Here is a 16,359-nt window from a genome sequence, read left to right as displayed (position 1 = left end):
ACTCAGACCTTAGTTCAGACAATGTGGTATTATTATTTGCCATATATTTAAAGATTTTTTTAGCCTGTAATTCTGGTTCTACTTAAGAAGAAAACAACAGCTTGGCTACAGTTACTATTTTCTCAGGTTGTTTATGACTGAAAATATCACTGTAATTTTACCGTTATTTCTTGTTATTCCTTATTGCACAATTATGTTTCTATTGACTTGTCTAATAATTTTCTTCTTTTATTTACTTACTGAGCTACACAGTTTTTAATGCATTTTTTCAATCCATCTGTTTTTAATGTGTGCAAAGCACTTAGTGTTACGCTGGTTTGTGGATTAATTTTGATGGATTGATCGACCAATTGTAATTGTCTAAATAAAACAAGCACACAGTAACCATTAACTGAGTACTCCGAATACTCCCTTGTCAGTTTGAGTTTGAAAGTCGTCAGTAAAGTACATGTCTGGAATAGTTCTGATGTGGCTGTTTATTTTCTCTTTAAAGTGGTCCAGAGAAATGTCTTCCAAAACGGATTCTCCTCCATCCTATGAGGATGCCCTTCAGCATCCTAAGTCTAATAACTACCCCTTCCAGACACAACATGGAGCCCCTCTCCCTCTTCCACCATCCTACAGCTCCAGTCCCAGCGCGTGCCTCAGCCCGCCTAGCTACTGGAGCCAGGGGGGCGTCTACCCCCAGGCCGGCATGTGTCCAGGCCCCGGCTTTTCTTCATCTGTCATGCCCATCCCCACTCTGTCAGCAGGACTGCCTGCGTCCAGTCCAGGTTCCCAGGAGCTTACACAGACTTTCATCACTCACTTCTATTAAATTGAGATTAACTTCTGAAGCTTAAATTGCCTTTTTTGCAATTCTCAATTCTGCAGGAGAAATGGATGACTTTTTCAGCAACCAGTGGGAAAGCACATCCATTCGACACGCCTTCATCAGAAAAGTAAGGACTTTTCCTTGCTCCACTTTACCACATTCAGAGACACAAACGGTTCTTCTGTTGTTCAGGGTGCAAGTAACAGCTCTTTTAATCTAACCTACATGTTTGTGGGCAGGTTTATTTGATTTTGACTGTGCAGCTTGCGGTCACCTTTGCAGTCGTTGCTGTCTTTACATTTGTGTGAGTCTCCCTGTTCATTCCAGTAGAGTTCCGCTTGCAGGTGCTTAGTGTAGCTGTTTAATTGAAAGCATAGCACTCTCTGGTGACCATGTTGTCTGTGCTTTCACAGTCACCCAGTGAAGCTGTTTGTCATCACATACCCAGCCATCTACTGGGCTTCTTAGTGAGTTACGTTCTAGTAGCATTAACTAAATCTTTAACATTAAGATGTTAAAAATCTAATTGTAAAACAAATGCTACTTTTATAACTGATAGTCAGTAGATCTGTGCTATGGTAAAAACCCCTTTCATGATTTATCTCTCCATAGTGCTGTGTTCTTTTTTGTGTATTGCATTCTCATCTGCTGCAAAGAGCCAAGGTAAAGCAGGCTTTGTTTTCAGATAAGCTCATAACCAGAAATGACTGTGTTTTTATACATACCAAATTATTTTGTTTAATTTTTGTATAGGAGGCGTTTTCCATTGAATCTGGTGCTGTTGGGAGTATTTGTAAGTATTTAGAATTAATCTGAAGCCAAACTGGGTTAAGAGTTAATGCTTGAGCCACAGATTGGCAGCCAGTAAAGATAAAACAATAATTTGATTAAAATACATTTCATCATGTTTTATCTTGCAGACCATTGCCTTATCTTTTATGGCTGGATCCGTTTCAAGGTTTGTTTTCAACTCCTCTTTAGGCAATGGACTGCAACACCTAAATCCAGTGCCTTGAACAAGTATTCACACTGTCCATTTCTTACATTTAGTCAGGTTATAGGCACAAACCTCACTGTATTTTATCAATATTTTTATCAAATAGATGCACACAAAGTACTGTGATGTGAAGTGGAAGGAAAGTGATGAACAAATAAAAACCTTGGAAGTATGTCGTGCATCTGTATTCAGCCTTGCTGAGTCAGTACTTTGTGCGACCACATTTCCCTGCAATTACAATCCGCTGGGGGGAGAGCAAAATGTTCTTTTCAAAATAACTCAAGCTCAGTCAGATGGGATGGAGAGCATCTGTGAATAGTAGTTTCCAACTCTTTCTACTGATTCTCTGTTGGATTTTGGTCATGACTTTGGCCCATTTTAACACATAAATTTGTGTTGATCTAAATCTTTTTCATTGTTGCTCGGGCTGAATGTTTTTGGTTGTTTTCCTGTTGGAAGGTGAACCTTGAACCCAGTCTCAAATATAGCCTCTAACATAGTTTGTCCAGTATTTCCCTGAACGTAGCTCCCTCCATCATCCCATCAACTCTGATTAGTTCTCTGTTCCACCACTCTCAGAGTGAAAAGCATGCCCACACCATTATGATCGAGGCCATAATTTGATAACTGGACAGTATTTACTAATTTGATTACTTCTTTGCACAATGGGCTCCACTGGATTTAGTTAGAGGTGTCAGATCAAAGGGGATTTTTATTTGTAGTGACGTGAAAACAATTTAAAATCTTCCTTTTCTGACACACAATTCAAATAAAATACTTTGAAGTTTGTGGTAGAAAATATGGCAAAATATGAGTATAGAGTATGAGTACTTTTACAATTATAAGTAGTTATTTTAGTTTAATCACTGTTTGTTTTTCCAGCTATTATCAAACCAAAGCAGTGATTATCGCAATGGGAATAACAGCAATAGTGTGCATAGCTGTGACAGTCTTCTGCTTCCAGACGAAGGTAGCTGAAAATGATTTTTTGCTGCAGCTCAGCAGCCTGTGGCTTGTCAGAGGATGTCTTTGTTGTCAGTGTAAAAGAACTCCTTTGTCTCACATTACAATGGGGCACCGAGTTCCTTTAAATATTTATAACATTTTGTCATAAGATGTGAATCCTGTCTGATGCAACTCCAGATACATACGTTTCATGTTTTGGCCATATCCAGCCAACTTTTTTATTATAACTTCACTCAGATACTTAAAAAAGAAATAAATATATTTTCACTGCTCCTTTATGTGTGGCTTGAAGCGTGTTAAGCCTCCCTTTCATCCTGCTAATGACTTGTTTCTAATCACAGGTGGACTTCACCTCCTGTGGGAGTCTTCTCTGCATTGCAGCTGTTTTGCTCATGATCATCGGAATTGTTTCAGCCATCGTGCTCTCCTTTAAATATGTGAGGATTCTTTGGTTAAGTCTTTTAATATATTCTTGCTTCTAGCTGGGAGCTTCAACAGCAGCTCGAAAGGGGTGTACATGTGTGACCAGTTTTCACATTCAGAGGCCTCTCTAATGTCACTCCACAGGTCCCCTGGCTGCACATGCTCTACGCTGCAATCGGAGCCATCGTTTACACTCTGGTAAGTGAACAGTGACGTCATTTTAGGGAAAACACTAAAGCTCTATAGTGTTGTTTAGTAAGAAAAGACAAATTATATTGAAAAGAGGTAAATAGCATTAACATTTTATTTTTTCTAGGATGCTTGTTCCCTGAGAACCATTATTTTGGAGTTGTTGGCTTAAATCCAAAAAGTATGTGTTTCAGACGTTTCATAGGAATTACTTCACAGTGAAACCCTAATTTTGTATGCATCGTTTTACTTCCTCTCCAATGGGAGAGTCCAGCAGATAGTCAAACCTTGGCTTCAGGTGGAGCAGTGTGATTTTCGTTCCGATCCTGGAACACTGGACTAGATCTACACCCGCTATAGGGTCCTCGAGGGTTAATGGGAGTTTGCCCAAGTGGTCAACATGTGCCATGTGGACCCGGAGAAGGCAGTCAACTCCGCCCCCGTGGTGCCCTGTAGGGGTGCTCCAGGAGTCCGGGGCTTTTTATTAGGGTCCATTTGGGCTCTGTACAAGCAGCGATAGAGTTTGGTTAGCAATGCCAGCACTTAGTCGAAACTGTTCCCAGTGCATGTTGGACTCCCGCAGGGCTGCCCTTTGTCACCTGTCCTGTTAATAGCTTTCATGGACAGGATTCCTAGGCGCATCCAAGGGCTGAAAGGGGTCCGGTTTGGGGACCAGTGGATTTTTCTTGTTTTTGCTAATGATGTAGTTCTGCTGGCTTCCTCTAGCCAGGATGCACTGGGGCGGTTCACAGTCGGGTGCAAAGCGGAGGGGATGAAGATCAGTTACTCCAAGTCTGTGGCCAATATTCTTGACCAGAAAAGGGTGGCGCGCCCTCTCTGGGTTGGAGGGGAGTTCCTGCCTTAAGAGGAGGAGTTCAAGTATTTTGGGGTCTTGTTCAAGAGTGAGAGGAGAATGTAGCGGGAGATTGACAGATGAATCGGTGCAGCTGCCAGTAATACGGACAGTCTGTTGTGGTGAACAGAGTTCGATGTTCCAGTCAGTCTATGTTCCTATCTTTACCTATGGGCATGACCTTTGGGTCATGACAGAACAAACCAGATCCCGGATACGAAGGCTGAAATTAGCTTCTTCCACAGGGTGGCCAGGCACTCCTTTAGAGATAGTGTGAGGAGCTCGGAGTAGAGTCGCTGCTCCTCCACATCAGGAGTCAGCAGAGGTGGCTAGGGCCTCTACTCCGGATGCCCAATGGACGCCTCCCTGTCCCACCGGCAGGAGGCCCAGGACACACTGGAGGGACTATGTCTCTTGGCTGGTCTGGGAAGCGGGAGGAGCTGGAGGAGGTGTCTGGGGAGAGGGAAGTTTGGGTGTCTCTGCTAAGACTGCTGCCCCCATGACCCGGTCCTGGAGAAGAGGAAGACGAGGAGTACTATTGTTTTACTTCCAACTAACCAAAATTTCTTCTTCTTCAGGCTTCCTAAAGATCTTTAAAATCTTTCTTTGAATTTTGATTTTCAAGTAATTTCCAATTCAGTCCTCGTAGATGACCATTTTCTTCGCATGGTGACGGGTGATTACAACAGTGCTTGCTAAAAGACTTTTATTGTATTCTATGAGACGGACCAACACAAAGTAGTGCGTAATTATTAATTTTAAGGAAAAGATAAATGGTTTTAAAATTTTCTTACTAACCTGAAAAAATGTGGTGTCTATTTGCAATCATTCCCGAGTCATTACTTTGTAGAACCAGATTGGTGCAATTGCTGTGACACATCTTTTTGGTTGCCTCTTCCATATTTACACATCTAGAGAATGTTTGCTCATAGTTCTTTGCAAAATACCACAAACCCAGAAAGATCTGGTGGACAGTGTCTACGAAGAGCAATTTTCAAATCACAACAGAAATTCTCAGTTAAATTTTGTTCTCCACTTTATCTGGGACATTCTAGCATGAGAATATGCTTTGATCTAAACCAGATCATTGAAGCTCTATATCTTTAGGGTCGTCGTCATGCTGGAACCTCTGCCCCCAGTGTCATGTGTTTTGCAGCCTCTACTTAGTTATCCTCCAGGATTACCCTGTATTTAGCTCCATCCAGCATTACTGTCCCTTTTGGAGAAAATCAAAGTTACTGCGTTCAAAGTGAGGTGCACTACAGATTAAATTATAATAGTAGTCCTCTCAGCAAATTCTCCCTCCCACCTGAACTGTGGATCGCAGTAGCTCCTCCAGAGTTACCATGGGTCTCTTGACAGAAAAGCTACAGGGGTTGGACAATGAAACTGAAACACCTGTCATTTTAGTGTGGGAGGTTTCATGACTAAATTGGACCAGCCTGGTAGCCAGTCTTCATTGATTGCACATTGCACCAGTAAGAGCAGAGTGTGAAGGTTCAATTAGCAGGGTAAGAGAACAGTTTTGCTCAAAATATTGAAATACACACAACATTATGGGTGACATACCAGAGTTCAAAAGAGGACAAATTGTTGGTGCACGTCTTGCTGGCGCATCTGTGACCAAGACAGCAAGTCTTTGTGATGTATCAAGAGCCACGGTATCCAGGGTAATGTCAGCATACTACCAAGAAGGACGAACCACATCCAACAGGATTAACTGTGGATGCAAGAGGAAGCTGTCTGAAAGGGATGTTCGGGTGCTAACCCGGATTGTATCTAAAAAGCATAAACCCACGGCTGCCCAAATCACGGCAGAATTAAATGTGCACCTCAACTCTCCTGTTTCCACCAGAACTGTCCGTCGGGAACTCCACAGGGTCAATATACACGGCCGGGCTGCTATAGCCAAACCTTTGGTCACTCATGCCAATGCCAAACGTTGGTTTCAATAGTGCAAGGAGCACAAATCTTGGGCTGTGGACAATATGAAACATGTATTGTTCTCTGAAGAGTCCACCTTTACTGTTTTCCCCACATCTGGGAGAGTTACGGTGTGGAGAAGCCCCAAAGAAGCGTATCACCCAGACTGTTGCATGCCCAGAGTGAAGCATGGGGGTGGATCAGTGATGGTTTGGGCTGCCATATCATGGCATTCCCTTGGCCCAATACTTGTGCTAGATGGACGCATCACTGCCAAGGACTACCGAACCATTCTTGAGGGCCACGTGCATCCAATGGTTCAAACATTGTATCCTGAAGGCGGTGCCGTGTATCAGTATGACAATGCACCAATACACACAGCAAGACTGGTGAAAGATTGGTTTGATGAACATGATAGTGAAGTTGAACATCTCCCATGGCCTGCACAGTCACCAGATCTAAATATTATTGAGCCACTTTGGGGTGTTTTAGAGGAGCGAGTCAGGAAACGTTTTCCTCCACCAGTATCACGTAGTGACCTGGCCACTATCCTGCAAGAAGAATGGCTTAAAATCCCTCTGATCACTGTGCAGGACTTGTATATGTCATTCCCAAGATGAATTGACACTGTATTGGCCGCAAAAGGAGGTCCTACACCATACTAATAAATTATTGTGGTCTAAAACCAGGTGTTTCAGTTTCATTGTCCAACCCCTGTACATTTATACTGAAACAAAATTTAAAAACAGGTTAACATTATTTGCTAATGAAGTGACTTCTCAAAGCAACTTGTTATAACGGACTTTATTTGGGGGCATTATACAAAACCAAAACACATTTGTCAGATTCCTATTTGCAAAACAACATTGAAAACCCTGAACAGTTACCTGACTGAAGAAAGGCATGTTTATTAAAGCTAATATATTTCTGATTCTTTATGTAAATCTTGTTTCCTGATCTTTTCTCAGTTTTTAGTGTATAACACTCAGCTTCTTATCGGGAATCGGGAGTTGGCCATCAGCCCAGAGGAGTACATCTATGGCGCGCTCTCTCTCTATGTTGATATTGTTCACATCTTCCTCTTCATCATACAAGTCAGCGGAGCAGCAACCGAGTAAAGCAATCATCTGGCAATGTTTTATCAGTAAAGTCTGGATGTACAAAGTATTTTGGCAGCAATGTCACATTTAAACATGTACACAAATCAAAGAATACTTGTGTAAAATGTATTCACCACTATGTAAGCTTTGTTATAGTTTTATTCATGTCTGTAACACTGAAGCACTTTGATGCTCTCTTTGGAGCAGGAATGAAGATTGGAGGCTTTTACAGCAGCCAAGTATGAGTTAAGAAAAACTCTTAGGTTTTGCTTTACTTTAACATTTATAATTTAATGTTTATGTACATATAAGCAAACAGATATCTGAGTTATTAATCCTATCAAACCTAATTATTATTTTAATTTATGTCATTCCAACTTCCAACAAAATATAACGACAAAGCAGTTTTTTTTATTAGTCGTTTTTATTTCTCAATAATTACTTTCAAAACACATGTAGTTACAGGCAAACTCTTGAAAACCAGAATCATTATTCTTAATGTCTGTGAAGGTAATACAAATGACTTTGATTTGTGTTACAGTTGTTAATTCTCCCTATAATTAAACCTTAGAAAAAAACTTGTTGATTAGAAGATTAATTAAACATGTGCAGCCTCCTCCGGGAGTGTTCCGGCCCATTTCTTCCTTCTTCAATGTATCTGTTTTTATCAGTTGTTAGAAAACTATACACACAAATCAATAAAGTTCCTTCTGTTACAACTGCTTCATTCTTCTTAGTGATCAACCTCTATTGGCCTGTTAGAAACAGGTGGTGGAGATATATTCTACTTGTTCTCTCTGTCTGGACTGTGGATTACTTGTGGTCTTCGTCGCAAACACCTCTGAGATAGTCCGGTTGCGACGGGATTCTTTCAGAAAGTGCTTGGGGGCTCAGGGTGTGAGACGCTTGGGGTCACGGGGGAACATGGAGGTCTGACGCACATTGTGAAGACCCAGGTACAGCATACAGACTCTCTCCAGACCTGTGAGGGAGGATGGATCGGTAACTCAACAGATTCAGATCTGTTTTTTGAAACGTTTCAGTAATAAAAGATGATGTCTTTCTTACCAATACCTCCTCCACCATGTGGGGGAGCTCCAAAGCGGAATGAGTCAATGTATGATTTTATCTTCTCCAGATCTACAATATCAGAAAACACAAGTTAACATGGTTACATAAAACATTTTATTATTATTTCCACAAATGCTAAAAACAAATATCAATATATTAATATCATTTAAATGTTCTGCTTTTGTAAGACCTGTCATTCACCTGTAGAGGGAGACAAATCCTTTCAAATTCATTTTGTTTTTTAGGACTATAAACTTGCTTCTTACCAATCTGGTGATGCTGAGCCCTTTCACTCAGCAGCTGAGCATCATGGACTCTCTGCGCTCCAGAAAGGATCTCCTCTCCCCTCATGAACATGTCATATGAGTTGGAGTATTTCTGTTTGGAATAAAACCCAAGACAAGATTACAATATATCTGTTAATTAACAGCAGGCAATGTCAAATATTTCCAAAGTAGTTGCACTAAGCATATGAAGCCATATATATAGATAAGTCAATAGATTTCTGAATTATTATTAGCATAAAAAGGGTCTTGCAAAAGTATTTATAACCCTTGACCTGTTTCACATCTGGTCACTACAGGCGTCAGTATATTCGGATTTTATGACAAATCAACTTCTAGTAGTACATAACTGAAAAATGAAATGAAAGTGGAAAAAAGGAAACAAGGTTTTAACACCTCTTCACAAACACAAGCTGAAAGGTGCTGTGGATTTATATTTGGCCCATCTGAGTCAGTACCTTGATAAAAATCTTTGACTCTAGTTTCAGCTGAAAGTCTTTGAGGATAGAGAGACTTTTTGTGGGACTGTTCTGAGCAAAACAACTCAAACTTAGCCAGATTTAGGTTTGGACTTTGACTAGGTAATTTCAATGAATACATGTGATTTGATCCTAACAATGCCACTGTGACTCTGGCTGTATGTTGAGAACAGTTGTCCTAGTGGTATGTAAAATATGCCACCATCTAAAGTCTTTTGCAGCCTTTAACAGGTTTTTTTTAAGGACTGCTCTGTATTCATCTCCATCAAACTTCCCATCAACTCTGATTAGCTTCCTTGTCCCTGCTGAAGAGAACCATCCCTATACAATGGCAGGATCAGGACAATGAGCATTGTCATTCATCTGCCACACAGCATTTTCAGCATTTTGCATGCAGGAAAAACATCCTTGTGGGTTTCTCTTAACAATTGCATTCTTCTTACCACCCCAGTATAAAAAGCCAGATTTATGGCATGCACAACTAAAGCTGTCCTAAATACAAATGTCAATTTTTGTTTGTAAAAAAAAAAAAAAACATGTATAACTTTCTATTTAACAATACTTTGTGTCCATCTGTCACAAACTCCTCATAAAATGTATTGAAGTTTGTGGCTGAAATGTGACAAAATATGAAACGTTCGAGGGTTTTAAATGTTTTTGCAAGAGAATTTTACCCAAATCGGCTTCCTAGAAATACTGCATTAATGTTGAAGGTAATTTTTATGTAAACCTGAAGAGGTCTGCTAAAAATCTAATATTTAAAAAAATTATTGATGTAGATTCTGTTAGCTGCTACGCATTTGTGTTCCAGGGTTTTTGTGTGTAGTTGAGAAACTTACAGGGTTGTTTGGGTCAGGCATCGTGTAAAAAGGTCTAACAGCCAGTGGGTACTTATCCAGCACATAAAAGTCAGTATCATACTGTAAAAAGGAGGAAATATGTATATGAACATTAAATAGCTGTATAAAAAAGAAGCGAGTGATACATATTTGTTTCTGGAATTAAATATGGTGCATGTTTTGCACAACTTTAACATGACTTAAGTTATCAGTGGCCCATCAAGTACAACTGATTCATAATTGATAGAGACTGGTTTTCAAAGATTAAAAAGTACGAACCTTTTCCTTGACAAGACGACCCAGCAGCTTTTCATTAGGAGTGCTGCAGAATAAAAAACAATAACTTTAAATGGATGTCTCATTTGCCATCAGCCAAAATGTCACATGGCTTTCAAATTCTTTCATTTCCCCCTCAACTACAAAAAGTTCAGGAGAACCACTCTGATCACACGCTTTTAAGAAATGTGGAGTCCCTACAGCATGTTTCATATCCTCACTGTAAAACGATGTTAAAACTGACCTCTGTTTTTTTCTTCTAATTAAACTAATATGAAAAAGCATGGTGTTCTGGGCAGAGGATGTGTGACGTAACCTGACCTGAGGTCATCCTCGTCACCCATCTCCACCCCGGCCTCGTGGAGCATTGCCACAGCCTCAGTGTACTCCAGCCGAAGAGTGGGCTCCAGGAATTTGAACGGCTCGCTTGGGAACTGCTTGTTCACCGTCTGAATCTCAGTCTGGAAGCTGATGCGGAAGGACAAACAGACACTCAGATATTTTTAGAAAGACAAAGACTTTTTCATTTTATTTTCTTGATGCTGATTTCTTCATTGACTTTCTAAAAAGGACATCACCTTACTTCAAAATGTATTAATTTAGATAAGATTTTAGGTAGCTTTCTTCACAAAAATAAAAAAACACAATTTGCAGTAGACTTTACGGTTTGATCACACCCCAGTCTTTACTTTATTTTCAAATCAGAAAAAACCCTAAACACTGCACATCACCCTGAACACACCATGTCAAAGGTTAAAAATGGCAGCATTGCTTTAGGGATGCTGTTCTTAATCTGAAGTTTGAGTCCTATTTTAAAGAGGAATTGACATTTCAGTCTCTAAACGAGCAAAGCTGTTTGAGATTTAGCCAAAAAGGCCACAGCAACAGGTGGTTCTACAATGCATCGACTCCGGGGAGCTGAATACATGCCGCAAAAATAAAACCACAAAAAAAATTATATTACATCTTCTTTTCACCTTATATTTATACTCTATGTTTGGTTTGTAATGTCACAAAATGTGAAAAAGACTAAGGGGTCTCAATGCTTTTGCGAGGGATTATAAAGCTATGAAAAAAACCTCCTAACGCATCGATCTAACGTTAACTTTGCCATGATGTCTAAACAGCATGTGATGACTGACAAAAAAAGCAGTCATGTGTTTTTCTAGAGCCAGAAGATTTGTTCAAAATAAAATTCTGCGTCAAAGGTAACAGTCTGGAAGCTGATGCGGAAGGACAAACAGACACTCAGATATTTTTAGAAAGACAAAGTCATGAGGACAAAAGTAGCAAACTGCTCTGAGAAACAGGAACAACATTCATAGGGTGAAAACCAACAAAGGCAGCTTGCTGTGCATCGGTTGATATAAACTGATATGATCCAATCACAGAGCTGTTCTTTCCCTGGAAACGTGCTTTAATTTGTAAATTCATGAAGTGGGATTTTAATCTTTATTGTGTTCTTTGTTTCTCACCGCCACACACAGGCAGACAGAAAGGCTACAGGGCTTTATGTGAGAAAAGGTCTTTGCACCACACTTCTTTCTCTTTGTCATCTGCTACTTGCTGCACTGATATACACCACTAGGAGGCAGTAAAGCCACACCATATGAATGAAACAAAACCGTACAACTAATACCATCAAAGTCCTTATTATTCTGATCGGTTTGACTTCTGTATGAAATTTCCTTTTAGTTCAACACAGAAACAAACTGAATAAAAACATTTGTTTGACTGCATATTGTATATTGGACATCTATGCAAAAGATTAAAGTCTTATGTTTAATGAGCAAGCTTCCCTTTTATATATTTAAGAAAACATGAAACGAAGTGTAAACTTGTCTGGATTGACCTTATTTAAAATTATATTCTCTTGTGTTTCCCATTTGGAAAGAGGCAAAGAGAAATTGGGTTTTGTTTTCTTTTATTATATTTAAAATCCAAAGAAACAGGAAGGCATGGATTACTAATTAAAAGTTCAACCTAAACGACCACCCAACAAAAAAAGCATCAGTTCTAATTATTTTACAAGAACTGTTAGAGGTGGCAATAAATATATCCCTGATCATGGTTCCTTTTATTTTGTGAAGTGCACCAGTCCCTCCTGCAACAAAACACCCACACAACATGATGTTGCTACTGTCGTACTTCAAAGGCTTGCAACTATCCCTGTTTTCCTCCAAGTGTAACAATGGTCTTTATGGCCAAACAGTTTTATTTTCATCAGACCACAGAACACATCTTCAAAATGTAACGTCTTTGTCTATGTGGGCATTGACGAAACCGTAATCTGGCTTTTTTTGTTGCTTTTGGAATAATGGCTTCTTCCTCACTGAGTGGCCTTTCTGCCCATGGCCAGACAGGACTGGACAATAATCTCCTACAGGCTTTGGCCAACACTTTTACAAGGCCTTTCGTCTGTTGTTTGAGAGATGATATGCACATTTCAAACAATGTCACTTCAACTTTAGGATGCTGAACTTGTCTCTTTTCTGAACAGTATGATGGCTAAACATCTCCATGGGTTTAATACTTCCAAGTAATCATTTTAACACATGAATGTGGCACTGTCAGCCATCTGGAAATATATTCCTGATATCTTGGCTGATTTAAATTTTCCATACTCTCATACAAGGAAGCAGCAATCAATTACAAGTTTACAAAGGTGTGATACCATCTTTTGGGCTTTTCCCGATTCTTTAAAGGCTCTAGTGAGCGTGTGCTTTGTGTATGTAAACATCTGAACTTAAAAAATCCTCTACCTCATTATTTTGGTAATCTTCACTGACCTAAAACAGGAAAGGTTTAGTCTGATTTAATGTCAGAAAGGGATAGAGAATGGTTCTCTAGATTTTCATTTAGTTTATGTAAATATCTGGTTTCAACTGTATATAGATTTATTTTAATCTGGAAAATAATTCTTCTGATTTATAAAAGTGATGATTTTCTGTAAAAACAAATAATGAAGTATTTAAGCAAACAGATTTAAAACCTAAGTGTTCTGTTGTGTTCAGAGTTCTGAACTTCAACTCAGCTTGGGATGTTTATGTTCATACAAACCTGAATAAAAAGTAGCATTATATGCAATCTTGGGACACAATCTACATCTTAAACAAAAATGATGTTTTTATTACTTATTAACTGCAACTTTGTTTGCTTGATCTAGTATCTATTCCTTCTTGTATCTTACTTGTCTCTCAGGCCCTTGAATATCTGCACCATGGTGTCAGTGATGGAATCGATCACTTCGTGGTAATGGTAGTTGAAGGCCATCTCAATATCCAGACCTACAAACTCAGTCAGATGACGGTGAGTGTTGGAGTCCTCTGCCCTGAAAACTGAACATTGGAGATTTAACATCAGAGCCAAAAGGGAGTGAAGAGGAGCAGAGAAGGTTTTACCAAATCTTAAGAAAACATTTTATTTTCTGCAGTCATTGGGCAGGCGTAATGTTTTATAACCCATCCCCGAGTTAAACTTCTTTACATCTGGATACCTGAACAGCGTTATTCATACTGATAATAAATCACACACAGGCAAGTTACTAACCAAGCGATTTCTGCACTGCACTTTATTTAGGGGTATCAGAGCACAGGGGGCTAAATACAAATGTATCTCATATTTTTATTTACAAAACAAAAAAAATGTAAACCATGAAAACTTTCCTCACACTTCACAATTATGTGCTACGCTGTGTTGAGTTGTCACATTACAGTTCTATAAAGATATTGAAGTTTGTGGTTGTACATGAATAAAAGTGAAAAGGTTTAAGGGACATAAAGACTATTACAATCGTGACAATAGATAATTAATCTTAAACATGCTCATATTTCTTCCCCTAAGCAAATAACCAACTGCATACTATAGCTGAACCTTTTTTCCTTTGCTTCTTTTGTACGTATGAACAAAGCTGAGCTTCTGCCCATTAGGTTTTTGAGCACAGTTGATCCAAGTTCTTTTTACCGAATCAGTGCTGAATCGGCACCACTGTAACTACGGCAACAGCGGCGAGCACAATGATGCCTGAAAAACAGTAATGACCTCAAGCCCTTTGCCTCCTCAGGTGCAGTCAACAGAGAAACCGATAAAACACCACAGTCCAGAGTGTGGAAAACTGAATGGTGTTTTCTTCTTTAACAAATGTATTTCATCTTGCCTTAGAAACATACACTGACTATAAATCAAACAAAGTGTTTTAGATAAAACGTCTTTGCACAAAACCCACTGCACATCCACTGAAACAATCAAAGTGTTTGCTTAGCTAATCAGATGGTGGCAGTATTTGCTCAGCTAGAAAGCTGGAGGATCTCACAACTCTGTATATAAAGTCTTTTACAAGTCCCTTTGTGTCACTAACAGACCAACTACAAGCTCTGACCACAGTAACAAGACCAGTGGGATGTCTGTTAAACTTTAACAATCTTAAACACATTTGGAGCCATTTGAAACGTGTCATTTCAGTTAATAGGGTGCTACATTTTTCATTACACTCCTGCTGCTCATTTTCGTATTATGCCTGTGAGGACTTTGCCAGCTCATAAGGTGTCAGACAGGAGGCTTCCTTTTACCTGGACCGACGCAGAAGACCTTGTCAAAGTCAGCACAGATGCACATCTGCTTGTAGAGCTGAGGGGACTGGGCCAGGTAGGCGCTGGATTTGAAGTAGGACACAGTGAAGACGTTCGCTCCACCTTCGCTGGCAGCTAGGAAAGGGCAAAGACAATTTTCAGGAATGATGGGGGGGATTTTTTTGTTCGGCTCAAACAGCAGAAAAGATTACTGTGACCTGCAAAGGCTGAGAGAGTGTTTGTCATACTCATGGCTCAAAACTTTTTCCAATCTTACCTGATGTAAAGTAATCTTCAAAGATCTTGAACAATGTTTTCCTTATAGTTTACCCAAACAGTGCAAATAATGCCTTGTAACAATTTAAAGTTCTATTAGGAAACTATTTTTCAAGTTGTCTGGGAGCAATTTAAAGTTGCTTGACTATTATTTTTCCAGTCTGACTAATTTCAGACCATTTTCATGCTTTTTTCTTTTTTGAGCCCCTTAACTCTGACTGAAGAATCATTTAGGTATAAAAGGCTTACTAAACTCAAGAGATGGACTAATACTACACCAACAAATATGTAAAAAAGTTAAAAATAGATCTAGAGGAAAGCCAAGAGTGATACATTTGGCAAATATTTGCCATCTAAAACATAAAATATCACATTCTCCATCCATTCCCTAAAAGTCTTGTAGTTTTAATTGCACCTAAAGGCAGTTATTGACTCAGGAGGGGTGAAATCAAATGCAAGCCACACTTTTCAGATTCTAGACAAATTTTAAAACTGCATATCCAGTAGATATTCTAGTAGAATCCAAGCAGGGCAGGGCACCGGTTTCTATTTGCTGCGGCAATAATTGGAAGCCTTCAGTCAGCTAAAGATTAATAAGTTCCAACTGGAAAGGTCTCCAATCAAGTAACTCTGACTATATCATCTGGACCAGAAAATGTGAATTCCTGGAAATGTCTCCACCACCAGGTCTATAGAGTGTAGAGAATAGATAAAAATAATGTCTCATTAAAGCTTACATGTGATGCAAGGGTAGAACCAGTACGTAGAGCACTGATAATGCCTCATAAACTGTGATTCATTAAATCTAGCAATCGATGAGATACTTAAATTACATGTAAGTATTAAAATCATGTCAGTCTCATTCAAATATCTATATTATTAGATTTCTCACCTGTCTAACCTATTAAAAAGGAACTCTGAATCTATTTGAAGGAGTAAATTCTCTTCTTATGGAGCCTTTAATGCATACTTCCAAGGTAGGAATATTCTCTGGAATACAACATTGCTGTTGTCAGCAATGTAAATGAGAACTGGTTCTCAATTGTCTCACCTGGTTAAATAAAATTTAAATCAATAAACATCAAGATTTAATTGAAAATTAAAGGATTGATTGTAGTCCTTCACAGAATCATTTTATTTGCAATCTCTAATGTATTTCAGTGACTTTCTAAAGAAACAAGACAAAGACAATAAACATGAAATGTAGCTACTTATGGGAAAATCTGACTACCTAAAGGGGAATTACCTTCATCCAAATGTCTATCAATGTTTCTTTCTGAAAAAAGACCTCAAGATTTTCA

At 39.1% G+C, this 16,359-nt stretch overlaps 2 protein-coding genes across 2 annotated transcripts in view; one reads left to right on the top strand and one right to left on the bottom strand.

Annotated features, from left to right (window-relative positions):
- The first annotated feature begins 501 nt into the window (after positions 1–501).
- Positions 502–7,989, top strand: LOC124871837 (protein lifeguard 3-like). Its single transcript, XM_047371429.1, has 11 exons — positions 502–773; positions 874–941; positions 1,054–1,118; positions 1,228–1,281; positions 1,427–1,477; positions 1,568–1,607; positions 1,735–1,772; positions 2,694–2,781; positions 3,119–3,214; positions 3,345–3,398; positions 7,134–7,989. The coding sequence occupies exons 1-11, from the start codon at positions 506–508 to the stop codon at positions 7,281–7,283; spliced, it is 972 nt and encodes a 323-aa protein (XP_047227385.1). The 5' UTR covers positions 502–505; the 3' UTR covers positions 7,284–7,989.
- The window catches only part of dars1 (aspartyl-tRNA synthetase 1), a 46,575-nt gene continuing 37,886 nt past the window's right edge, over positions 7,671–16,359 (bottom strand). The window contains exons 11-18 of the mRNA XM_047371428.1: positions 14,783–14,917; positions 13,405–13,552; positions 10,536–10,682; positions 10,218–10,260; positions 9,939–10,019; positions 8,603–8,714; positions 8,334–8,405; positions 7,671–8,247 (exon numbers count right to left, since the gene is read on the bottom strand). Of these exons, the coding sequence (XP_047227384.1) occupies positions 8,156–8,247; positions 8,334–8,405; positions 8,603–8,714; positions 9,939–10,019; positions 10,218–10,260; positions 10,536–10,682; positions 13,405–13,552; positions 14,783–14,917 (830 nt within the window). The 3' untranslated portion in view covers positions 7,671–8,155. The remainder of the gene's footprint in view (positions 8,248–8,333; positions 8,406–8,602; positions 8,715–9,938; positions 10,020–10,217; positions 10,261–10,535; positions 10,683–13,404; positions 13,553–14,782; positions 14,918–16,359) is intronic.

This window comes from Girardinichthys multiradiatus, chromosome 7 (assembly GCF_021462225.1).
Source record: "Girardinichthys multiradiatus isolate DD_20200921_A chromosome 7, DD_fGirMul_XY1, whole genome shotgun sequence".
NCBI classification, from domain to species: Eukaryota; Metazoa; Chordata; class Actinopteri; order Cyprinodontiformes; family Goodeidae; genus Girardinichthys; species Girardinichthys multiradiatus.
The sequence above is the reverse complement of the archived record's forward strand: the minus strand, read 5'-3'. Positions and strand labels throughout refer to the sequence as shown.

What these genes read in the sequence shown, in the direction of transcription:
- LOC124871837 (XM_047371429.1), top strand. Translation starts at nt 506, where the DNA reads ATGTCTTCCAAAACGGATTCTCCTCCATCCTATGAGGATGCCCTTCAG. An exon ending in TGGTGCTGTTGGGAGTATTT is followed by an intron (nt 1,608 to 1,734) that starts GTAAGTATTTAG and finishes TTTATCTTGCAG; the next exon opens with ACCATTGCCTTATCTTTTAT. An exon ending in TCGTGCTCTCCTTTAAATAT is followed by an intron (nt 3,215 to 3,344) that starts GTGAGGATTCTT and finishes GTCACTCCACAG; the next exon opens with GTCCCCTGGCTGCACATGCT.